Source organism: Ailuropoda melanoleuca, chromosome 14, assembly GCF_002007445.2.
Source record: "Ailuropoda melanoleuca isolate Jingjing chromosome 14, ASM200744v2, whole genome shotgun sequence".
Taxonomy (NCBI): Eukaryota; Metazoa; Chordata; class Mammalia; order Carnivora; family Ursidae; genus Ailuropoda; species Ailuropoda melanoleuca.
In genome coordinates this window covers 85,187,580-85,214,613 of record NC_048231.1, presented here as the reverse complement: position 1 = coordinate 85,214,613, position 27,034 = coordinate 85,187,580, and the positions used below count along the sequence as shown (strand labels likewise).

The 27,034-nt window shown below is 38.1% G+C and overlaps 1 protein-coding gene and 2 non-coding genes across 5 annotated transcripts in view; 1 reads left to right on the top strand and 2 right to left on the bottom strand.

Moving 5' to 3' along the window:
- Positions 1-27,034, bottom strand: part of DCC (DCC netrin 1 receptor) — a 1,087,479-nt gene that overhangs the window by 316,919 nt on the left and 743,526 nt on the right. For all 3 annotated transcript variants that reach the window (XM_034642890.1, XM_034642891.1, XM_034642892.1), the window contains exon 8: positions 9,997-10,153. In XM_034642890.1, the coding sequence (XP_034498781.1) occupies positions 9,997-10,153 (157 nt within the window). The remainder of the gene's footprint in view (positions 1-9,996; positions 10,154-27,034) is intronic.
- On the bottom strand, positions 12,361-12,464 carry LOC117796223. Its single transcript, XR_004620589.1, has one exon. It is a non-coding gene; the product is annotated as a small nucleolar RNA U13 (small nucleolar RNA).
- Positions 14,846-15,035, top strand: LOC117796194. Its single transcript, XR_004620563.1, has one exon. It is a non-coding gene; the product is annotated as a U2 spliceosomal RNA (small nuclear RNA).

Here is a 27,034-nt window from a genome sequence, read left to right as displayed (position 1 = left end):
GCTTTTTGTTTTGAATTGTTTATTTTGTTTAGTTCCAGCCTCTGTCTCTTAATAAAGATGACTCAGTTCTGGGTCCTCTTCTTGGTTTTATTTTAGTTTCTTTTTGGGGGGGTCCTTTGAAAGCTGCAGTTATCATCGATATGCTGATAAATTCCTGATATATTTACATTTTCAGGCCCAAACTCCTCTGAGCTCCAGCCAGGCTCCTTATTCGGAAGGCCCTACTTGACATTCCCATTTGACTGTATGTAAAAAAACTTGTCTGAAGCTGAATTTATGATCTTCATTCTCAAACCTGGGTCTTTTCCAGCATCCTAATGTCAGTGAGTTACCCTACCATCCTTCCATTTAAATAAGCCAGAAAACTAGGCGCTATCCTTGTAAACATCCGTTGTCTCACCATGACTGCCAATCTGTCAGCTGCTCCTATCAATTTTGCTTCCTAAATATCTCTAGAATAATATGTTTCTACCGCGCCATCTCCACTGATCCAGCCTTCATCATTTCTCGCCTGTACTTCTGCAATAGTCTAAATGGCTTCTCTGCGTCCCCTGGGCTGACCACATGGTTCTAACTTCCACTCTGCAGCTCCAGCCGTCTTTTCAAAATACAGATCTCATTATGGCATAGACATTATGCACACATGTCTTCTCTCACAGAAGAATGTTCCTTTCCTTTAGAGCTCTTAATTCAGTGCATAGTTATATATTCTTCAGTTGAATGATCCCCCCGACGTTATTAAACTGCCTCCGAAGAGGCTTCTCTATTATTCCCAACACAGAGCCAGACACACAGTCAACTCACAAGTGAATAATGGGTCATTCATTTGTATATGGCGTTTATAGAGGGCATGTTTTATTTTTCAGTATACATTAAGTCCACTGGAAGAATTAAATCACTCTTCTCTTATTCAATGATCTAAGGACATTTTGAGGTAGAAAGGACAGGGTTTTACATTTTTGCAGGGAAGCAGAGTGAAAGGGGGGCTAACTTTGCCAGGCTGTAAGCCAGGACCAGAATGTGGAGCTTTGGATTCTGAGTGTTGTTCTCTTTCCTTCACAACACCCTCCCTTCATAACAAGCTTCATCAGCTGCACAGCCTCAGCGCTGAAGAGTGGGGAAAGAAGATGTAAACACCATGTTGAAAATGTAATGCACGATGAATTCTAAAATGAATCCTCCATGTCAATCATGCAAAGGTGGTCCTTTAATCCTGAGCAGTGAGCACAGGTTTTCCGAGGCAGCATAATGCCATGTAACGCATACAGGGCTGCAAGTTGGAAGATCCAGTCCAGCTTTTGTTCTGCCACAGAATAGGTGTGTGACCTTGAGCAAGTCAGGAGCTATCTTGGAGCCTTCCCTGCTTCATTTGCAAAATGAAGATACCAGTCCCTTATCTGCTTACCTCTCAGGGTTATTGTGAGGATTAAATTGAATGATGCTCATGAAAATGTTTTAATTCTCTCATCTGAACTCCCACAGTACTTTGTATGTACCTCTTTTAGGGACTATCTTTTACTTTGTATGGTACAGTGAAAAGATCACTGGACTAGAAACCTTGCATTTAAACCTTTCTTCTAATATTTACTAGTTGTGTAGCTTCTTAGGTAGTGTTTTTTTTTTTTTCCTGAACAGAGTGAGGCCTGCTGATCGTAAAATGGAAATTATCATATCTGCCTTATCCGAGGATCAAATGGGCTAACATTTATAAAGTGATAAAGTCCTCTCTAAATATAAATTGAGAAACACCTGTCTTTCATTGCTTTTCATTTCTAATACACACAATCATTTGGACATAGCACTGGCTGACAAGAACTGAGTGCTTTTGGAGCACCAGACAATAAGCAAATGTTTTAGGTACTAACAATTTTTAAAGTTGTCATAACCTTACATGCCAGTTATGATTATTATCCCACGTGAGGAATCTATCCCGCATGAGGGCCACACAGCTAGTAAAATTCTGAGCCAGGATTGAAACCCATGCAGTTGAACTCCATAGCCACATTACCTTAAGCTTTTGGCTACACTGTGTCACACTCCATAAGTAACTTTGGATTATCCAATGGGAAGTATAATGTTCTATACATACATAAAAAGTTTGCTATAGTGTTTATAACTGTTAAATAAATGATGCAAATCAACTTAGCCAGTAAGTCAGAAAATTACTGGAAAGAAACCTATAGAAGAAATTCATGTCATAATTCTGAAAATATCAAGAAAGCCTGATTCTCTTCCAGGTTAATCCACCAACTATGTTAAGAGCAAGTTGGTGTAGTGGTTGAGAACACCTGCTTTGGAATCAGGCCTGCATTATATCCTGGTTCTACCACTTACTAGTTGTATATCAGAGATGAAAATGTCTTTTTTAAGCCTCATGTGGATAATGTTTTGTTGTGAGGATGAGATAAGATAATTTATGTAAGAGGTGCTTAGCCTGGCATCTGGCACAGTAAGTATTCAATAAATGCTTGCTCTCATATGAATGCTTACTCTGTGGCCTTTGGCATGAGACTTACTCCCCCCTGAGCATCAGTTACTAAATGTTTAAGTAGCAGAAAGTTGTACTGTGATTCCAAAGATCACTTTCACTTCAATGATTTTTAGGTACAAGGAGGGGAGAGCTGGATATCTGTGAAGAAATTGCACCTCTGTGAATCCTGGCTTTCAGGTTCTTGAATTTATGCTGCTCCCTGACTTATGAAATGAAAGCACCCAAGATTGAATTAGGAAAAAAAAAAAAGATGTTAACTATGACACTTGCATTATTGACACCATTAACCAGTCAGACAGATTAATGATAATCTGAGCTAGAGTAATTTGCCTGACAAAGTCATTACTAGTCTGAGGCAAATGTTAAATCCACCACCTTTTAAAAAGCTATTGTGTTAAGGAGCTAAATAAACCTATATGAGCAAATAAGCATCACAGCTAACCGCTCAGAGACATATGGCATATATTTGCTCTAGTTGAGAGTGAGAAAATGAACAGGGATATTGGAATCAAATTTCAAAATCAACTTTTATTTTTTCTCAATTAAAAAAAGTTTTTATTGAACTTCAGTCAGCTTATTCATCCTCCCCAGTAACACAATTTGTTTTATTGGTTAAGGAACTATCTATTAAGAATACCACATCTGTCTCTCTGCTAGTTTATCCTACTAGTTCCAATCAGTAAATGTCTACAGAAGTCATGGTCTTAGACACTTGGGAATGGAATTATAAATAAGATCCAGTTTCCATCAGCAGGAAGGGAAACATGCGTGTACTCAAACAAATACAAAACTGGACAAAAGGTAGGAATAATATAATAGTAATCAAAGTATAAGGGGAGGATAAAGGAAAAATTGATGACTTTTGAGCTGGAGGACTGTGGAGAGATTCCCATAGTAGTTGACATTTCAGTTAGGGCTTCAATTCAACAAATATTTTGTGAGTGTTTATTATGGGTTACATATTGCTCTAGGTGCTAAAAATAGCTCAGTGAATAAGGGAGATAAGAACAGCCCTGCCCACAGGAAGCTAATATTCTGGTATCAAGAAAGGGGATTTGGGAAACAATAAGTACAAGGTGATAAAGCTGTGGAAAAAAATATGAATGAAAATTGATAATCATCAGTCAGGTAAGACATCCAGAATAAGAGGCCACTTCATCAAAGACTCAGTGGAAGTTACAGTACAGAATGATCCTCATGGATGTCAAGGGGAGGAACATTCTAGCAGGCCTATCAGCAAGTACAAAAACCTGAGGGAGGATGATTCCTGGTATATTCAGGAAACACAGGAAGCCAGTGAGACTGGAGAGAAGTGAGCAAATTGGTAAACAGTAAGAATAAATGATGAGTCTAGGAAGATGACAAGGGGCCAGCTCAGAAAGGATATCTGCTTAGTCTCTAAATGAGATAGAAAGTCATTGGAGGGTTTTGAAGCAGAAGGATAACAGGATCTAAGGTATGTTTTAAAAGATTTATTCCTGTTGCTGTGGGGAGAACGGCCTTGAGAGATTATTACAATAGTTCAGATGAGACTTGATGGGAATAAAAAGGGGCAAGAAGAGGTAAGATTCAGTATATGTTTTATTTTTATTGATTTGGCTTTGCTTTTCATCATGGAAAATTTTAAGCAACACAAAACTATACAGAATAATACAAAGAACCACTTTATTTCCATCACTCAGCACAAAACTGAAAATCTTCAGTATTATTTTATAACAAAAACCAAGTATCATATTGTTTCCTGGATTCAGGAAGCATTTTGACAGTGCTGCTAAGACTTGATGATGTTTTTGGTTATAGGACATAAGAAAAAGAAAAGAAATAACAATTACTCCAAGGATTTTGGCCTGAGTAATGACAAATACGTAGATTTCACCGAGATCAGGGGCAATCTCTGCAATAATAAAGTATTTGGAGGGGGGTTGAAGGAAAACAGGTATTTGGTTTTGTCAATAAGCTGTAGATGTTCATAAGAAATCAAAAGTTAAGAAACCAAGACAGAATTTGGATATATGATTCAGGAGTGCAGGTAAAATGTCAAGACCAGAAATATGAATTTGGAAGACATCAGCATACTGACAAAATATAAAGTCACAAACTGTATAAAAAGAGATCTTCAAAGCCTGAACCCTGGGGCAATCCAATATTCACAGGTCAGAGAGATTTGAAGTAAAAAGTAGAAGTTAAAAATGAGTGGCCAGAGGGATTAGAGTAGGGAAAGTGTGTGTAATAGAACCCAAGGGAATGATAAGTGTCACAAAAGGGGAAGTGATCAAATATGACAAAATTTGCTTACTGCCCAAGTAATCTGAGGACTGGGACTTGACTATTGAATTTAGCAACATGGAAGTCACTGGTGAACCTAGATAAGAGCAGTTGCTTGAAATATCAGGGACAGAATCATGATTGAAATATGAAGTAAGGTATTGGGGTAAAGTTAGACAACTCAAGGAGATTTGCTCTACAGGGGAATACAGAGCAGAGTGGTAGAGGAGAGAGAAATGGGACTGAGGGAAAATTTGTTGAGATGGAAAATACAACTGCATGCTTGTATGTTAATGGACATGATCCACCAGAGTGGGAAAAAAAAATTGATAATGAGGGGAGAGAAGGAATAGCTGAAGCTTTGTTCTTTTGTTTAAAGAAAGGATGGGATCCAGTGCATAAGTGAAGTTTGGCCTTATTTGTTAAGAGTATGGGTAGTTTTTTATGGAAATTTGAGGAGATATATTATATGCTGAAAGACACATTGGGTAGGTAGGTCAGATGATGATGATGGTGATGAGGATGATGATGAGGATAATTACCACCTCTGAAGTTAATTTTCAGCCTCTTTCTCATATTGTCTCTGAGTCCACACTCTTCTGAGTCCCCCATTCTGCCTATATGTAGCGACTTCCCTGGATCCTTTGCTTCAATTCCTTCAATTAGTTCTCGTAGCAATTCAGAAAGGTATAATGCATCTTCCCTCTAGCCATCATACCAGAGAGACCTTATTCCCATCTTTCACATAACTAAATGCACAAAAGTCACGCATCTGATAAACAGTAGTACCATTTTCAAATCCAGCCATTTAGACTTATGTTTAACCATTATAGGTTATGGGACCCACACTCTACCTATGTATAGATTGGATATAGACTTCCATTCAAAAGACTTTGTAAGTTATTATGTGCATGTCTTTATATAGAAATTTTATCATATTTAAATTTAAATTTAAGAACATTCACATTTTTTTGTGAATGAGTGAGTGATCCTAACTATTTCAGAAAGATAACTAGACGGTGAGGAGGATGGATTAGAAGGCAAGAAGCTATTGTCAGAGATCAGACTGGTGATGATGAAGATGATAGTGTAAAGGGGGCATAGCTGAGCTGTGGCCGAGGTAGACTTGACAAGATAGAATGACTAATGGCAGAGCTGAGAGGCCGGGAGGAGTAAAATATGACTTGGGCTTTTTGTTTGGTCAACAGGATGGAAGGTACTAACATATACAAAGAAAAGAGAGGAAAATATATTTAAGGAGGAGACAGTGTGGTTTGGGGCAGGGTAAATTTAAGGTGGCTCCAGGAAATCCATATGGCTACAAGAAGACAACTGGGCAAGAATCATTACCTCCAGTTTTCTTAGCTGCACACACCGAGATCCAGAGACCACCAGGCTCATCAATAAGGTCACAGAGTTAAAGAGCTGCAGATGAGACTAAAACGAATGCTTACTTCTTTTTGGTAATGAGTGATTTTAGGGAACATAGACTATATGTGTACTATGTTTATTTTTTTTACTTATAATCAGGTCAAAAGAGAAACTTAAAAATGATATACTTTATTGCTGTGGACTAGAAAGGAAAGCATTCTGAGACACAGCATGAACGAAGTTGTACTGTTCCTTCTCATTATCATACTGCACTAAAGACCACTCTGGCCAGCCCAAGCTATATTGTCCCTTTTGGACAGTTGTACCCGTCAGGACGGGTTCCTAAAGATAACTACGAGTTTGAAGCACTCACACACTGGAGCGACTAGACTAAGCCTCACACTTGAATCCTGGCTTCTCCCCACTCTTTCTATTGGTACCTCAGTTGACACTGGAACACTTGAGACAGCCATCTATTTCATTCTTCTGCAGAAGAATGAATGGTGAAGCCAGGATTAGTGCGAACTCCGCTCTGTGAATAAGTGGGTCCCACGAGGGCACTTACCATTTCTGTCTTTCCCTCTACTTCTCCCTGTTGCTTTCTTTTTTACTCTCCCTCTCTACTTCCCCCAAGCTGCCACTCCCCCCCCAAATATTCTATCTATGTAGATGCATTAAACAGGTTACATTTCCCTTGGCTGGTAAACTTTACAGAAAGTGAATACAGTCCGTATTCAAGGATGAAAGAAGAAACCCCTGCCTACCAATGGGGGTCCATCAGGGGTCTATATAGGAGGAGGTTTAATATGGAAGAAAAGATGTGGATCTGAGGACTCAGCCAAATCAACAGACCGATGTTTATGTAGATCCTAGTTGCCCTACCAAAATCTTCATCTCTTGAGGAGCAAAATGATGACATTCCATCTTTATGTGAGAGGCCCAGTAGGTTTGCAGAGCACATTTGTAAATAGGTATTGCTTTCTACAGAATTTTGGGATTTGGTAACACAGTGTTTCTCTGAAGCAAACTGAGCTTTTATATGTTGATCTCTTTGACTACCTTCAATTGCAATACAGAAAACCCAAATGTTGATGAGGAGAGAAAGTAAAAAATGCCCAAGAAATAGAATGGAAAGGTCTATTAAGAAAGCTGCCTTGCTTTTTTGATTCCTTCTTTTTTTTAAAGTTTTTATTAAATTTCAGTTAGTTAACATACAGTGTAATATTAGTTTTGGTGTCTGATTCCTTCTAAGGGAAATGTTTACAGAGTGGCTTTATGCTTTAATCTTTTTTTTTTTAAGATTTTATTTATTTATTTGACAGAGTGGGCACAAGCAGGCAGAGGGAGTGGGAGAAGCAGACTCCCCACTGAGCAGGAAGCCCTATGTTGGACTCAGTCCCAGGACCCTGGGATCATGACCTGAGCCAGAGGTAGACATGTAACTGACTGAGCCATGCAGGTGCCCCTATGCTTTAATCTTAAATAAAATTTCCCAAACATTGAACATGCATATATTCAAATGTACTTGCTCAACTGTCAATAATTAATGATATATAATAATGATACCAATCATACACGCATTCAAATAAATATTTCAAAATGCCATTTCAAATGATAACACAAACTAGATATTATATGAAAAACCCTTCTGTTATAGCACATCTAAAATGCTGGGTAAATTATTCAAAACCTTTTTTATTTAAAAAAGTGGTTTTTATCTATAATATACTGGCAGCAAAATAAGAGAATTATCATGGCGAGAAAGCAGACCTGTGGAGCTGGTATTTGCCTGAGGGTATGTGCCTCTCAATAGAAGTCTGGGCCTGGGAGTTTTAGAAACCAATAGGAGAAGAGAATAGGAAACGAAGCTTGCAGATAAAGTAGGGTGTACTGTCTGATTAGAGAACCTCGCATCAGCCAGGTTCCTAAAAGAGCAAACCTCAGTGGGTGAACTAGAAAATGAAATTCACCTCCTGAGAGAACTGGAGAACATACAATCTCAGCCTTAGCTTAATTGGAAACAGAACAACAAAAAGTCTGAGAATTCCTTACCACAAGTCTGCATTTACCCATGTGAGTTGATGTGTTAAAAATGGCAGAAAAAACAAATGTTATCATACTTAATGTACTTTCTCATAAGCAATAAAATATCAGCATGAGACTGGTATAGACCAAATAAATCTTAACAAAATTCTGGTTTAACATGCTCTCATTTCGGTAAAGCACATCCTCCCATAAGACTGTTCTTTAATACTTGGTGTCAAAAATTCCCTCAGAGAGGGCACCTGGGTGGCTCAGTCGGTTAAGTGTCTGCCTTCAGCTCAGGTCATGATCCCAGGGTCCTGGGATGGAGCCCCGCATTGGGCTCCCTGCTCGCTAGGAGCCTGCTTCTCCCTCCCCCTCTGCCTGCTGATCCCCTGCTTGTGCTCTCTCCTTCTCTCCCTCTCTCTCTCTCTGTCAAATAAATAAAAAAAAATCTTAAAAAAAAATTCTCTCGGAGAAATTTCTAAGAATTAGAGTTGACAATCAAGAATCACCCATACATAAAAACAAACAAGCCCCTATGAGGAAGAATCAGCAGAAACAATTCACTGAATTAGACTCACGAAGACAATAGATATTAGAATAATCAAAATAAATAAGTTTAATAAATTTAAAGAAATAAAAACAGATATTGCATAGTTTCTTCTTTTATTAATTTATGTTTTTATTTGTTTAAATTTTTTATTTATTTGAGAGAGACAGACAGACAGACAGTGGGGGGCAGGGGCAGAGGGAGAGGGAGAGAGTTTTAAACAGACTCTGAACTTGAGCAAGGAGCCTGATGTGGGGCTTGATCTCACAACCCTGAGATTACAACCTGAGCTGAAACCAAGAGTTGGATGCCTAATTGACTGTGCCACCCAGGTGCTCCCACAATTTATTCTTATAGAAAAAGTTGGGATTTACCCAATATCAAGGTTAGACTTACAAATCAAACTTCAAAGTCTTAAAATTGTGAAATATTTCAAGTAGAAAGTGTTGAGAAAAATCAAGAACAATAATAGATTGTAATCTTGAAACCAGACATATACAGAAGATGTTTGCCTACAAGTGAGAAGTGAAAAGAGGAACAACATGGGAAGCCTGGGTAGCTCTGCTGGACTCTTGATTTCAGCTCAGGTCATGATCTCAGGGTCCTGAGATCCAGCCCTGCATCAGTTTCCACACTCAGCTTGGAGTCTGCTCCAGATTCTCTCTTTCCCTCTCCCTCTGGTCCTCCCCCCAACACACTCTCTCTTTCTAAATAATAAATAAGTAAAATCTTTAAAAAAGAGAGAAACAAAAAATTTCTAACAAATATTAGATACTCTTGTATGACCTTTCCATATGCAACCTAATTTAATCCTAACAAAAACTTTGAGAGCTACGTGTTATTATTGACTTTATTATATATAGTAAAGTCAGGCTCAGAGAAGTTATGTGGTTTTCTTGAGATCACATGATGTCAATGACAGAGTTGGGATTACAACCTGGCCACTGTGGTTCTTTCATATCCAATTCTATTAATATACAGCCTAATTCTATTCTGTTTATTGTTTTGAAAATCAAGGAAATTAAAAAAAAAAAAACCTGGTTAGTATATATTCACACGCTTGTCTTTTTTCAAGGAAGTTTCCTATAAATGACTTTATCTGAGTCTATAAACAATCTTACTTTAAAAAACACACACAATCCATGGAGAGATATTATCTCTGCATAGTGATGAGTGATGGGCAGAGCTGAGATTCCACATGGTCTCCAAAGCCCCTACTCAAATCTCCTGCAGGTGCGTTTAGGCCACTGTATACATCTAAAGAGATGGTGGATTAGGTACTGGTAGCACCTACCTGTTGTCACCCTCTCTGGAGAAGAAGACCGTGAAGGTTTGAATGTTCCCTTTTGCTTCTGCAGGTGGGCGCCAGCTGAGACGAACGAACCGACTGGAAACCAACACGGGGACCACATCTCTGGGAGCAGAAGGGAGGACACTGGAGCTTGGGATAGCTAGGAAGGAAGAAGAGGAGGGTGTCAGAGGTGGTGGTGCCATGGGTGGGAAATGCGCAAGAAGGCAAAACAGATCTAGGAGCAAACATCAAATGGTCCATTCTGAAAGAAGGAAGAAAAACAAGGGAAAGCAATCAAACTGTAAATGGAATCAAACAGATATTAGAATTTCTTGGAGCTTATGAAAGGGTGGCTAACTCATAACATATATGATTCTACTGCATATATGTCCAATTTCCATTACTCATGGGATTCATAACAATTAAAAAATGTTCTGTTTAGGCATGACGCAGACAAACATAGCCATGGATAAATGCCTCAGGTAACCAAGCGGTGACTATAAAACCTTATTCCACTCAGAGCCTGTTTATCCTGTATTAGATACAATTGAAAGGAACAGCAAATCAAAGTTGATGGAAGCCAACCACAAGTAGAAAGAGTTCTTACAGACTACCTGCTAGAAAGGGGCTGACAGAAAAAGAATTCTACCAGACATAAAGATATACAATTGTCCCATGCTTGTCGAGCATCGCTGCCTGTATGGCAAAACTTAACAATTGTTATTCACAGGAATAAATCATCCACAATTGAAGGACTCCTTTTTTAAATATTTGGGGGCATTTACAATCTATAATAGAATTTTCTATTAAATGTGTATATTCATAATTCATCTTCTTATTTTATCAAGTTCCCACGGGTAGGAAGCGTATGTTTCATTTTGACAGGTGATTTCTAATGCCAACACATGAGAAGCCATTTGCCTACATTTAATCTTCACACTGGCTTTTGTGGGCCATTTTCTCTAGTTCTTATCAAAATTAGCCTCCATCCTTGCATTCACTTTCTCCAGGGCCTGGCTGAGTCGCTATTCTTACTGTGCACTACACTCCTGTTGACTGGAAAATCCACAGGGGAGAGGGCAGCTATCTCATTTCCCAATGGTTCCAGAAACATTATCAATTGACAATACATACCAGTTACAAAGAGAAAGAAGCTTTCAAGAACTGCAGAAAGCTTTCAAAGTTATTTCTCGCTCCATATATTCTTAGCCAACTTCTTCATAGATCAAATTGTCCCTTGCATTTTTGGTCAACACAGCATTGAAACAAAGGGTAGACCAGCAGCAAGTTAGTCAATCTTTTGTGGCAGAGTGGTGAAGAGGAAGAAAATTGATGCCTGGACACGTAGCTTCTGTCTCAAAAATGTGGGTGATGTTAAGCCTCTTGACAAAAAACCTGTATTTCCACACACCATGGACATCTCAAACTACCCCCTCCCAAGCCCTTCACTGTCCACTCAGTCTGCTTCTCCTCCTGGGGTGCTCAACTCGTTGTATCTGTGCTGTCCTCGCAACTGTATAGCCCAGAAACCCAAAAGGCATCCCCTACCCTGACTCTCTCACTCATCCTTTCTAGGAATCCCTTCCTGGACATCTACTCCGTGTTAGCTCCACCACCGAACCATTATCCCGTCTTCCTAGAACTGCCACAGCTGTCTCAGCTTTCTCCAGCTCCCCTGCTTTCCTTCCACTCATCTCCCTCAAATGCATTCTCTGTACAGACAGCATCCTGAATAAGCTTGTAAAAAGACACCTCTGGTCATATTACTCTACTCTTTATTTATCCTCAGGGAATCTCCAAACTCTGAAGCGGGCCTACTGGCCTGGCTCCTGTTATCACTTTTCTTAGCTTGGCTTCCTCCACAAGGAGGCTCTAAAAAGCAGACTTCAGTGCAAATAGTTTCTTTGGAAGGTGATCCAAGGAAGTTGGGAAGTGAGACGGCAGGGAATGAAAGCTAGAAAAAGTGACTTATCTGGCAGTTAGCACCGCGGGAAACTGGACAGCAACTCCACGGGGGACTCTGCGGGCCAGTGTGGTCTGGCCTCTAGGTTATCTGTCCTGAAAGAAGCAGGCTGAGGTATTTATCCACCACTCCCCCTGCCACTGATTGAGGGTGACTCCAAGGGCCATCCTGCCTAACAGCCTAGTGTGTTTCTGTGGCCAGAAAAATACCACTCTGGGGAGAGGCTTGCAAAGTTTCCACAGTAAGCAGCATCCATTAGCTCCACTCACCCCCCAAAATATTCAGGGCTGGCCTATGCTTTGCCAGCCCTTCTAGGTACAGAGGAGTCAAGGGCAAAAAGTACATGAGGGCATTCCTCAGGAAGCTCACATGGAGGCTCCCTGGATTTTCTCCCCTGTCCCCCCAATCAGATGGGGGGGTGTGCTGAGTTCATAACAAGGTTTGAGTGAGAACATACCACACAACAGCATGAACACCTAATCTTCACACCTCTGAATGACAAGAGGATCTGGAGGCTTCCTGGCTTTTTGCTGCTCACACGAAGCAGGCTTCCCCCATGAGGTTCCACGGGAGATTCTCCGAAGGCTTCCCACAGCAGCGCCCACTCTAACAGACCCATCTGGTCCCCCTAACTCCTGCAGTCCCCCTTCCCTGAGTCTAGTGTTAGTGTTATTTCCTCTGGAAAGAATGACCCAAAGTATTTGCAAAATATCCAACAGATGATGGTTAATATCTATAATATTTAAAAACAAATCCAAAAATCAAGAAAAAATAAAGAATCTTATTTTAAAGCAGGGTTCAACCTGACAGTAAAAGAAATGTGCATTAAAATAAAATCTAAAAAGTCTGTCAGAATAAAGTGTATCAGGAAAAAAATCTGTCAGAGTAGCAAGACTTTAAAGAATGTTAGTATCTAGGGTTGGCCAGGATGTGACACTCTCTTACACTGTCAGTTGAAGTTTGTAAGAGGACAGTCTTTTTGACAGTTAATTTGGCAAAATCCTTTAAAATGAAAAATATTCATATCATCTGACCATTCTCAGGTTTATAAATTTATCATCTAAAACACCCCAAGTAACCCCTTTAGCCATGCATCCTTGCAAAATCATAGCTCATTTTCTCAAAACGTATACTGACACATTTTGCCAGCTTAAAGCAAATGCGGTCATTAGTAGATTTTTTTTTTCTTTACAAAACATTTTCTAAAAACAGAACGTGATCCATGATGACTTGTAAAAATCTTCTGAGAATTCTCAAGAAGTTAGACAAATTAGTTTTAAAAGAATAGGAGAGAAATTTCCAATTCCTTTTTCCCCCAAAGCACCTCACTTAGAGATGGTATCACATCAGAAATGAGGTGGTTTCCCCACCTATCCAGGGGCTGCCAGGAGGGAGAGCAAGGGGAGTCTGCACACGGATGCTTTTCTCCTCAGGCTTCCAGGAGTGCCTTCTCACAGAGCCAGTCTAGACGCAGATGACACAGATAAAGCTCAGAATAGAATTAATCATGGACTCTTTTACCTCAGTTTTAACAGCCCTCCTATGAAAAGGAACGGACACATTTTTAACCAAGGGATGGCTTCTTTCTTTATACAGGGAATTAATTTTGTTCTTACTAATCCTCCATGCTTTCTCTCAACAGTAACTCCTCTTCACATAAGGTCTCAATAAGGAACCAATCAGGACTTTTTTTCTTTGCTCTTGGAGGCCTAATCTCCAGTCTGGCCCTAATCTCTCTGGCCCAGTACTGTTGCCATGGTTACAGCTTCTTTATCTGTTGTCATGGAGAAGAGGCGAATTTACCATACTATAACATAGTCTTTTTTTTTTTTTTGGTAAGAATCTCTTTACAAAAAAAAATTATCATAGTAAAATCCAGAAAAAGGAAGTGATTTCTGAAAATAATAAAAATTCAAAGAACAGTTTTGAAACTTTGGTTTCTAAGTTACTAGTTACTACTACCACTACTACTATTTTATGATGTCAGTACAATAGCCTTGGTAACAGTTACATTATTGGTTAATTTTTCTATAAAGCCATGTCCTGTCTAGATACCAGAGTTTGTTTATCTTAGAAATTTACTATATAATGTTTACAGACACTAATTTTTCCCTGAGCTTATTAACTTGCCTGACCTCCATTCCCTATGAGGCACATGAATGATGATAAGACTTATTCACAAAAACACAAAAATATTTAATTTGCATTAAACATCAAACAACCAATAGGCTTATTTCCTTGTCATTCCCCATATTGTTAACTAAAATACTATAAATGCAGCCAACAGATCAAGTAGATGTTTTATTCACATCATCTCTTTATTAGCCTGAAGATTTAAGTAAAATATAAATAGGTAACATCAGGGAAATTAAAGGAACATTTAATCGTACTCAGGGTAAACTTTATTTCTTTTCCCTTTGTATTTTTTTCTTATCATTGTTCCCTTGACCCTAAACTCTAGCTTTTAATTGTCTAAACGAAGAAGTAGATAAAATTTACATTTTGGTTTAAAGTTTTTATAGTTCACAAAGTAATTTTGCAAACTTACCAAAAAGATGCTTGGCTGTATATGATTGAAATTACAAAGAATAACAATTTTTTTCCTGAAGTTTCATGTTATTTTCAATATTCATAATCATGGCTTTCTAGCTAGTATATTGAGAACTTTAGTAAAACTAAGAAATGTGAATTTGAAAAAAATAATGTTTTGAAACCACTTTTTATTTTAAATTAATAGAAGATAGCAGTTAATGATCTCCATAATATTTCATTAAATCTTAATCTTTACGTAAAAGAATTTATTGGGTTAGTTTCTAAAATGGAATAATCAATATTTATTGAATGTCTATCAAGTTCCTACTGTTACTCTTGAAGTGAAGAATTATTTTAATTGCTTCTCGGCCTTTTAGCAAAGATCAAGTGTAGTATCTGTTCTTATAAGTTTAATATCTGATACGTCCTCTATCCAGGACAACGTATTCAACGGATTTTTGGAGCAGGGTGATGGAATAGGACCTTGCCTGGTCCATTCTACACACGGACTTTGTATTGCGGTATTTCCAGGAATGGTGCACCCCCCCCACACACACACAAAAAAATAATATTTTTAAACTGTGGACCTTTCCCTAAGAGAATAGGGAACTATTTTTAAGACAGAAGGTGTATACATTTAAGACAATTACTAAGACTGAGGTAGTCTCTTATTTATAAATAAGTTCCACCCTAAAGTTTCAGTAGGGTGTTTGTTTAGAAATCAGAATACATTTTCTCACTAAATCATTTCTATTCTGTTCCCAGAAACCTATTTAATTTATCTTTTACAAACTATCATAGTAGTATATGGAATTGGATCCTACATGTATGAATTTTCTTTGGTAAATCAATTTATGTATCCAATCATTAATCCGCTCAATATCCATGGAGGGATTACTATGTGTAAGGCATTGTGTGAAGGCCTTTTTAAATCCATCTCCCAATCCCAGGGAGGAAACCCAGTTCAGTCATTGATAATTCTCCCTGCCCCAGCTTCACTGACAAGGACCTATCTCTTCCCACTTCTCACATTGCTTCTCCCATCCCCGTTCTATGTTCTCAGTTGTCTTGGGCAAGGGTGAGCCTGAGAAGGGCACGGGGGAAGGTCTCTGGGGTCACTGACTGTAATCGGTTCCATGAAGACCTCATGCTTTTGCCTCTGCCACTTATGTGGGCTGCAACGCGAGCTGGAATACCTCCCTCCATCTGTCTGCTGCTCTCACCTAGGCTTTTCCTTCAGACTTCTACTTAGATGTTACCTCACTGATTTCCGCCCTGACTTAGGAGTCTCTAATTCTGGACTTTCACAGGAATAGGAGAAGTCCCCTCTGGAAACTTCCTACACTGAACTCTAACGGTCTAGACTTTTTTTTTTTTTTTGGTATCCTACACCAAATTATATTCTCTAGGAAGAGTAGAAGCCAAGTCTACACAGTTTACCAATCTAATCCCCAAATCCAGTACTGTATGTTTAGTGACATCCCAGGCATCCAATACATTCTTGTAGTGTTAGCTAAATGAAAGGTATTGCAAAATTGTGAAATTATAACGTTGAGACTTTGATTAAACAATTCCCTCTCAGAACCCTCAAAAATGGGTATTCGCTATTATGTACTGGGAGGGGACTAAGCTATTACTACAAGCTGGGCATTCTAATCATTATTCTGCTAATAAATTACAAAGTAGATTAAAAAGCTAAACTCTGAGGAAGGTTCCAAGGGAATGTAGATTTATGATGAGACTACTTCATTTCAGACCAAATGAGAGCAGGACATATTCCTAAAATCCAATTACGTGCCAAACAATATAGAAGATGTGCTCATATAGGAATAATTCCTAAGAGAAATAATGCTTTCATTAAGAAGCAGAGCAGAAGCCTCAGAAGTTTGAGCTGACCTATGCATCCAGAAAGGAACCTGGGAATCTGTTACAGGAAGTGCGATTCTTATCCCCAAAGCATATATCAAAGAGAATTGCCAGGACAAGGTTGCATGGTAAGAAGAATTACCTATGGCCACACAAAGATATAAGATGAAAAAAAAATTCTAGAAGGTATTATCATATCAGCAGAGATAACTACATCTCTCAGGGTTTGAAGTATTTTCAAAGGACAAAATAAGAGGAAAATAATATCTGGTAACCTGGTCAATCTACACATGTGTGAACCAATTATATTCTTTATTTTCACTTTGTTTATTTAAGAAAGTACCTTTTTTAAAAAAAGGTTTCATTTATTTATTTGACAGAGATAGAGACAGGCAGCGAGAGAGGGAACACAAGCAGGGGGAGTGGGAGAGGAAGAAGCAGGCTCATAGCGGAAGAGCCTGATGTGGGGATCAATCCCATAACGCCAGGATCATGCCCTGAGCCGAAGGCAGACGCTTAACCGCTGTGCCACCCAGGCACCCCAGAAAGTACCTTTTAAAAGGGTTTTATCCAAAATGGACCAGACCTCAAGCAGCTTGGGAAGGTGGCTAGTCCATCATTTATGTAAACTTGTGGATTTGACTAGAAAACTGCAATTAAATAGATGGGGATTGGCTCCCTGCTCTGTTACTCTGTGACTATGTGACTTGGAAAGCTATTTAGCTTCTCTGAGCCCTACGCTCCACATTTAAAAACTGATCCAATTTATTTGATCTGCAGGGCTAAGTGATGATGCAAATTGTGTTCAAGGGCTGCTCACAGTACCTGACATATGATATATACTCAGTGAATGGTTATTGTTATTTATCTGTCTTCAGATCCAGAAAGCAGAAAGTCTGCTTTTGCTGGCCCAGTTTCATGATATCTGGTTGGAAATCTAGGATCCCTAGTGGAAGGGCTTTGGGAAGGATTTGGGCTAAATCTGATAGGTCAAGAGAGTTGAGGACAAGCATGCTTCTTCCATGCAAGGATAGGACTTGGTCAGCTCAATATCTCTCCCTGTTTCCTCTGTCAGGTAGAGAAAATTCATCCTTTGTTTTCCCTCTTTTGTCATCTCACATCTCTACTTTAGCAAGAATGTACTTCATTTCAGGTTTCTTCTCTCTCTGTATTTTCTTACTAATCGTTGTACCCTTCCCATCTGTCACTATTCAAGAATTGTGAGGCCACCTTTAATCATCTCTCTCATCAATGTCTCTTCCTGGCATCTTTTACCAACTGTAGGAAAGCTCTGCTTCTACCCCGTCCCCAGCTCCCTTTGTTTCCATCTTTCCCTTGAGTTTATGTCATTGAATTTCTAGTCATTATTTATCCCTTCTCCATGCCCAGGGAACTCAAATGTGCCATTTCAATCATTCCCCTGTCACCAGAGCTTCCTCTAGGGATAAAGACTGACAAGCTGTGACAACTCCCCTCCCATCTCTCATGTGCCTTTATCAACGTTCACCTTATCCCAGCCATATGGCGCTTTGTCCCGGGCTGCCATGCAATTCTCTTCTCCAGCCGTGAAGAACATCTAAAGAACGCATGCATTGCCGCTACAAATCAGCATGGTAAGCTTTAAGAAGCAGTGTTTTTTCATGTGATTTCCTTCGGTAATAAGGCACTACCAAAATAAAATAGCTAACAATCTGTGTTGTTAAGAAAAAAGTAATTGAATCAGTGCTAGGTAGTCTTAATTTTTTTTAAGTAACTGAATTTTTCTGGTGAGAAACTCAAGTAAAAGTAAGTTGAAAATAATACAAATTAAATAGGAAGAACTAGAAGTTTAAACTACCCTCTTTAGTGATGTAAGTACTATTAAGAACTGCTTTTACTGTTTCTGGATACTAAGTCACCCCTCCTCAAATAAATAAATAAATAAATAAATAAATAAAGCTGCAATCTCATTTCATGACTCAGTGAGTTCTACTAATGGCAAACTTCCAATTCTGTCCATGGGATTTAAAATAAAATAATTTATTTAAAGTTATTGTATAAGTGTACCCGTGGAAATGCTCATTGCCAGGATGGGCTAGTTTCAGTGTTCTGAAATGTCTCTGAGAATCAGAATTTCAGAACAGCACGCTCACCAAATGCTATGTTTCTGGTAGACAAGAAGAGAAAGAGTGTGGGAGGCAGCATCTCAGGCTAGGAGTGCATTGACAGGGCATGGAGGTTTATTAAGCATCCGTGTGCAGTACACTAGCTTCTAACCCCCAGATACTCATCCTCAAATTTTATAGCCTCCAAAACATATTAAAGGGAAATAAAAAAGAATAAAAGAGTATATAAAACTAAGATAAATTATTACTTATTCCAATTAAGTTAATATAAGCAGAGCCTTATATCACCACTATGAAGCCACTGAAAAACTATGGGGGGGGGCACAGAATGCATATGAAAGATGTTCCCTTAGAATCCAGTTTCTTTTTGAGTTCGATACATCAGAGAAAGAGAACGAGAGAGAGAGGAGAGCATGAGCAAGAGAGGCAGTCGGATTCCATTCTAGTGCCCTTTCGGGGAAGTGGCATGATGAGCATGGAGAACTTGCAGCTTCAGTTGAGTGATCACTCACATAAACTCACCTTTTTTTTTTTCTTTTTTAATGTACTGAAGAAAGAAAATGATAGTAAAGCTGTAAACCATAGAAGAGGCTTAGTGGCCTGAACCAAGCACTCATACTTCAAATCCATTAAGTAGGCAAACAAAAGGAATAATCATCAGAGATGATTGATTAAGTAATAAAAACAATTATATAATCATAAATTGTGGCTGTGAATCAAATTCCAGTATCCTTTTTTGGTCACTCTAAATAGAACATTCTTAATTCCTACTAAAAAGATGGGTCTTTTACAAAGTCTTGTATGATTTTTTAAATAATCAATACATGTGTTGATTTACCCAAAGGCCCATATCAATTTGAATTATGGTTGGTAAATCTTTTGAATAATTCCAAATATAACATAGGGCATGTGTTATTCTGAAATATAGGATACAGGTATTCAACTATGATAATAAATGTATGTATTTCAAGTTTGATTCTTGGTTGCTATTATAACTAAAGCAAAATATATGTTTAACCTATATTCACATGTTTCTCATCATCAAGAGATGTATGATGGATGATTTTTTTTTTTTTTTCCTGGAGCAAAGTGAAAAGAGTCCTAGGATTGTAATTAGAAGGGAGGCTGTATTGTCTTTCAGTCAGCAGCTCGACAGATAACTTCTAGGGTAAGGTAGGTTACAAGATTGCTACCACTAAGGTTCTATCATGCTGGGAAGCAACAATATCTTCCACCTTTGTCTCTTTTTCCTGTTTGTTTTTCTACTTATTTATTTCTCTTTTTCTTTCCCTGAAGTTGATTCATCCAAATTTGGGACAGAATTTGGAACCCAATGGCAGTTTCACAGTCCACTTTGCAGTTCTCTTTTTTTGGTAGTGCTTTATCTGGTTTTGGTATCAGGGTAATGCTTGCCTCACTGAATGAATTTAGAAGCTTTCCTTCTTCTGTATTTTTGGGCAGTATGAGAAGAATAGGTATTAACTCTTTTTTAAATGTTTGGTAGAATTCACCTGTGGAAGCCATCTGATCCTGGACTTCTGTTTGTTGGAAGTTTTTTGATTACTGATTCAATTTCATTACTGGTCATCAGTCTATTCAAATTTTCTATTTCTTTCTGGTTTAGTTTTGGGAAGTTATACGCTTCTAGGAATTTATCCATTTCTTCTAGGTTGTCCAATACGTTGGTATAAAAGTTCTCGTATTATTCCCTTATAATCTTTTATATTTCTGTGGGGTCACTTTTTTCTCCACTTCCATTTCTGATTTTATTTATGTCAAAGAGTCTCTTATGACAAAGAGTCTCTCTCTCTCTCCCTTTTTTTTTTTTTTTTTTTGGATGAGTCTGGCTAAAGGTTTATCAATTTTGTCAATCTTTTCAAAGAACCAGCTCCTGGTTTCATTGAACTGTTCTACTGATTTTGTTGGTGGTGTTATTGTTGTTGTGGTTTTTGTTGTTTAGTTTCTATTTCTTTTATTGCTCCCCAATCTTTATTATTTTCTTCCTTCTGCTAGTTTACTCCCTTAGGTACAGGTTACATTGTTTACCTGAAACTTTTCTTGCTTCCTGAGGTAGGCCTGTATTGCTATAAATTTCCCTCTTAGAAAAGCTTTTGTTGCATCCCAAAGATTTTGGTCTATTTCATTTTCATTTGTTTCTGTGTATTTTTTGACTTCCTCTTTGATTCACTGTTTAATAGCCTGTTATTTAACCTCCAGGTATTTGTGTTCTTTCCAGATATTTTTCTTATGATTGCTTTCTAGTTTCATAGTGTTGTGGTCAGAAAAGGTGCCTGGTATGATTCCAATCTTTTTAATTTGGGGAGACTTGTTTTGTGGCCTAACATGTGATCTCTTCTGGAGAATGTTCCATGTACACTTGAAAAGAATGTGTTTTCTGCTGTTTTAGGAAGCGATGTTCTGAATATATCCGTTAAATCTATCTGGTCCAATGTGTCATTCAAAACCAGTTTTCTTGTTGATTCTCTGTTTGGATGATCAATCCATTAATGCAAGTAAGGTGTTAAAGTGCCCTACTATTATTGCATTACTATCAATTATGTTTGCATTAGCTGCTTTATGTATTTGATTTCTCCCATGTTGGGTTTATAAATATTTGTAATTGTTAAATCATCTTGTTGGATAATTATGTGTCCTTCTTTGTCTCTTGTTACGGTCTTAGTTTTAAAGTCTTTTTTTGGTCTGATATCAGTATTGCTATCATAGCTTTCTCTTTACTACCATTTGCATGATAAGTGCTGTTCTATCCCTTCATTTTCAATATGCCTGTGTCTTTAGGTCTGAAGTCAGTCTCTAGTAGACAGCATATAGATGGGTCTTGCTTTTTTATCCATTCTGTCACCCTATGTCTTTTGATTGGAGTGTTTAGTCCATTTACATTCAAAGTAATTATTGATAAGTATATACTTATTGCCATTTTGTTACTTGTCTTTTGGTTGATTTTGTAGTGTTTCTTTGTTCTTTTCTTCTCTTGCTCTTCTCTCATAGTTTGCTGACTTTCTTTAATGATACACTTGGATTCCTTTCTCTCTATTTTTTGCATATCTATTACTAGTTTTTGATTTGTAGGTACCATTAGGTTTATATTTAACCTCTTATGCATATAGCAGTCTATATTAAGATGATGGTTGCTTAAGTCTCAACCCATTCTTTATTCTTCCCTCCCCCCACTTTTTAGGGATATGGTGTTATACTTTACATCCTTTCATTCTATGAATCCCTTGACTGATATTTATAGCTATACTTGATTTTACTGCATTTGTGCTTCTTACTTTTCTTACTCCTGCTTAGCATCTTTCCTTTCCGCTCAGAGTCCCCATTAACATTTCTTGAGAGCTGGTTTAGTGGTCATGAGTTCTTTTAACTTTTGTTTGTCTGGGAAACTCTATCATTCCTTCTATTCTGAATGACAGCTTTGCTGGATAGAGTATTTTTTATTGCAGGTTATATTTTCTTTCAGCATTTTGATTATATCATGTCACTCTCTTTGGGCCTGCAAACTTTCTTCCAAAAAATAAGCGGATAGCCTTTTAAGGTTTTCCTTGTATGTAACTGTTTTATTTTCTCTTGGTGCTTTTAAAATTCTCTCTTCATCACTACTTTTTGCCACTTTAAATACTATGCCTTTGTGTGGACCTCTGTGGGTTGATTTTGTTGGGGTTCTCTGTGCATCCTGGATATAGATTTCTGTTTCCTTCTCCAGATTTGGGGATTTTCCTATTATTTCTTCAAATAAATTTTCTGCCCCTTTTCTCTCTCTTCTCCTTCTGGGATCCCAAAAATACAAATGCTATTATGCTTGATGATGTTGATGTGTTCACTATGTATTTTTATTTATTTTTTTTATTTTTCCTGTTCAGCTGGATTGCTTTCCATTATTCTGCAGGTTGCTGACCCATGCTTCTGATTTCTCTAGTCTACTATTTATTCCATCTAGTATATTCTTAATTTTAGTTATTGACTTCATCTCCAATTGGTTCTTTTTTATGTTTTCTATCTCTTTTTTGAGAGTCTCCCTGAGGTCCTCCACTTTTTCACAAGGCCAGTGAGTATCTTTATGGCTATTACTTTAAATTCTTTATCAGACATATTACATAATCTCCATTTTGTTTAGCTCTCTGGCTGTGCTTTTGTTCTGTTCTTTCATTTGGGACATATTTCTGTCTCATTGTATCTAACTCTCTATGTCTGTTTCTATGTTAGGAAAGTCAGCTATGTCTCCTGCTCTTGTAAGTAGTGGCTTTATAAGAATTGGACCGGTGGTGCCCTGCAATGTCCCGTTTGCCAGAACTTACCAAAGTGTCTCCTGTGTATTGTGTGTATCCTACTTTTGTGGCTGAGCTGCTTTTGTCTTCAGTCCACTCACTTGCAGTGGGTCTTTTGCTAGTTATGGGCAGGGTGTGGTTCCTATAGTGGGTGAGTCTGAGGCCACCTTGGGCCTCATTTGAGTCAGACAAGGCATTTGCCAGAGATGTAGGAGCACTGGATTGTAAGGCACTTTCCCTGTGTTGTCTCCTGAGAAGCTTTAGTAGGTGGATAAGGCCTGGAGTCAGACCTGATAGGTGCACCCAGCCCACTGTGGGGTTGCAGTGGGACTGGTATGTGTGGTTATCATCCCCTTTCCCTGGGTCATAAGTCACTCTGGAGTGATTCTGGCCCATTGGGGCTGCTTGCACACTGCCAGGCTTGCAGCATTGCTTTGAAAGGGCTCTGGCTAAGGACATATTGGAGAATGTAGGCCCACAGGAGAATGCAAGGGTGGGGTATGAAGCGCCACACAAGTTCTGCATAGGTCCACTATAGGAGGGGGCCTACAGCCACCAGAGAAAACTCCTGCCCAGGCTGGCATGGAAGCGGTGTGTCTGCAGAACAAGGGTGGGATGTGCTGTTAATAAGTTAGATGGAGAGCATTTCTGCTATGCTGGTTCTGGCAATGTATATCTGTATGTCTCACCTGGGGGGTTAGGGAGGGAAATGGTGCCACCAGAACTTTTATTCTTAGAGAAGTCTGTCAAAGATCCCTGCCCTTCCAGCACTCGCTCTAAGATTAGTAAATAAATCTCCTCCATCTATACTCCAGGCATTTTTTGAACTGCAGCTTTTGTACTATATGTCAGCAGGGCTGTTTGTTGTGCTGTCTCTTTAGAGGTGGGACTCTGCCTTCCTGACTCTGCTTGCTGAAATTTAATGTTTCTGGTGTTAAGCTCCACTGATTATTAGGCCCCTCTGGTTTTCAAAACCAATTGCTATGGGGATTCATCTCTCCCATATGTGTCTCCAGTGCCTGGGATGCCAGACTGGGGGTCTGGTCTTCTCCCTTCCCTGTGCCCATAGCATCCTTTCTTCCCATGGACAGTCCCATAGATCCATTTGGCTCCTAACTGCATCTCTGCCTTTCAACCCTTTTTAATGTGGACTCTTTTCTACATTTAGCTGTGGAGAGTCTGTTTTGTCAGTCTTTGGGTAGTTTTCTTGGTTATTTACATTGATGTGTGTGCTATCTAGTTGTGTCTATGGGATGAGGTGAGTTTTAGATGGTCCTACTCGATCATCTTCCCCAGATGTCCTGGTCCCAATGCTGTGGTTTTGTTTTTGTTTTTGTTTTTTGTTTTTCCATTTTGACAAACATAACATGGTAATGGGGGATGTTAATAGTGGAGACAATGGGTGAAGGGTATACAAGAGCTCTGTAATATCTTCACAAATTTTCTGTAAGTCAAAAATTATTCCACTATATATATATATATAATTAAGAAAACAGGAGGAGCTGTGGCTGCAATTGTAGTTGATAGATCAACCCTAAAGCCCTTAGCACTGTTTTTTTGTTTGTTTAATTTTAGCTGAAAGTAGACTCCATGAAGACATGTGACAAAAGGAAGCTTATCTATTAGGAGTGCATCATTTCATTCTGAGTGAAGAATTAGAAAAAAAAAATAAGGACAGTGTAAACTTTTAGGATTCTTAGTGTGGTCAGACCTAACATCTATCAGTCACTGAGAAAAGATTAATTGTGGAGGGTTGAAAGGGATACGCACCACACTGACTTCTGAACACGGCTCGAGAGACAAAGCATTCAGACTGTGGCCATCGATCTGGAAGTTGCCATCCCACCCAGAGTGCTTATGATTCATGCTGATGCTTCTGTATCACCTGGCACCAGTCTAGGTGTGTGTCCACTTTGTATTTTATTCTAGGAAGTAATGCATTGGATTCCAACTAGATTCTTGTTTCATTTCATTTTTCACCTATTTAGCAGCTAATAGCTAATAAAAGTAAAGAGGACAGAATGGAAAAACAGCCTTGCTTAAGTTGACACAATAAATTCCCAGAGAGCATGGACCTAGCTAATCACCACACTTGTCATGTGGGGAAATAGGTAAGAAGTTTGACATTTGTACTCAATTGGTTTTACAGGCACCATACCTAGGGTGGCTCGGTGTTCTATGTGCTTCCCTGAGAAATACCAAATATTCGATAAAGGATGCTAAGAAAAAGTAATAATGACCAAGGCAATAAAATTTAAAGTTATGGGTGGGAAGTTTGTTTTTTGTAAAGCATAACCATGGAGAGAACAGAGGGGAGAGGGAATGAGGACAACAACTTGTTGAGGGAACCCTAGAAAACTAAAATTTATTGAAGGGAACACTTGTACACCAATGACTCAGGTGAAAAGATTGAATAACCAAAAGAATTCATAAAATCTAGGCAATTAAAATAATATTTCTAAAAACTTACATATCACAGATCTTGCTAGTCCAGAGTAAGAATATCACAGATCACTGAAATCTAGGATGAACTTCCAGGTAACTTAATATGCCCTTTACATATGGCAATTTATGATTCCAGCATATCTATAAACTCCATTCTGGTTAGCAATTTCAAGTTCTTTCTCCTCAAAGGCCTTTTTCCCATTTTTGACTATTAGCAGTTATGATAAATAATACTAAATTTCACTTCACACTTACTCATATTTGCCTCCTGCTTCATGCATCTTGGCTCAAAAACATAGCCTAGTTTTGTTTTGTTTTTTTTAGAGGATACCTACCTGTGTCTATTCTTACTCTCTTACTTTCCCATCCCTTATATTCAGATAATTTCACCATTTTTAGCTGGTTATATACCACAAAATAAGTCACTAGGCAATTTCACTAAAATTTTGTCTCCATAATAATCTCCTCTAAAGAAAGCTATAGTTATCAACTCAATATCAACGAGTCTGGCAGATTTTTCTCTAATGGAGGTTTCACCAGGGACCATGCTATATAAACATTTGACTGACTCTCATGGTACTGATTGCAAAATTTAGGGATGTATATTAAAAATGTCATAAGTTATCTTAATGACTTATTAGGGAATTTCCTGTGTCATTTCCACTCTGAAAATCTATTATATGCTATGAAATATATTTATAACTCATGCTAAAATAACCACTTCTAAATTTTGAGTAGATACTTGGAGTGTAGGGTACTGGGATCTATTGAATAAATCAATGACCACATTCCATATACTTCTTGGTTTTATACATTTTTATAAAACTCCCCTCTCAGACCTTATCTTTCCAATCTTAAAAACATAATCCCAACTCCTTCTATTACTGCACATTGACATTTTCTTCCTCTTTTCCCTTAGCATATATTAGTCTTTATACAAAAACCCATTCCCCTCTATTGATTATATTAGCTTCCTTTCTTGAACATACCTACCTTTATCTCCATCTTTGAGCAAACTGAACGGCCCACAGTTTCTAAAACACAAACATGACATTATTTTTTTTTATAATGATAAGGGGATGGAAACTCATCTACCAAATCCTTTCTATTAACCTCTGCATGTTATTGATCTCTTTAGATTCTGGTATGTTGGGGGTGTATTTAAGATGAGTCACCTTCAACATCCCCTCTTTCCCATTCTTAGTTCTGCTTCTCAGTTTCCTCTCATAAAAATGTCATCCATACGGAAACGTCATGCTAAAATATGGCAAGATAACTTCTGTGAAAGAATTCATTTTCACTTCTACCAAATTAATCTGGATTGAGACTGAGCCATACAGATAAAATCTTGTTTAATTTGGGTTTTACCATATGTTTTTCTAATATACATTTTAAAACTGAGCAAATCTGTTTCACCGGGACTGGAATAGTTTTATATATAGAAAGATCCTTTGAACAATCTGAAGAGAATAAAAAGACATAAAACCTTTTATTTATCTGAATTATGGTTTGTCTTCTTAGACTAAAAACTCCCTTCTAATAAGGCACATATCTAATTTGTATATTTATCCATTCATTTAACTATTTGTCTGATCATTTGTTCATTCAAAATTTTTGCTGAGCACATTTTATGTAACAGGCAACATTCTAGGTGATAGAAATGAAGTAGAAAAGATAACCCCCTGCACTCTTGGAGCTCACAATCTTCATTTGCACCTTCCTTGGTGATTGATTATTGAATGTTAAATAAAGTAGAAGCTGTAATGATTACAGAGTGAGAAAGTGAGGTATTATTTGATGTGTTTTTGGCTTAGAGGGAAAAAAAAAAAGAAGTTACATCTAAAAAT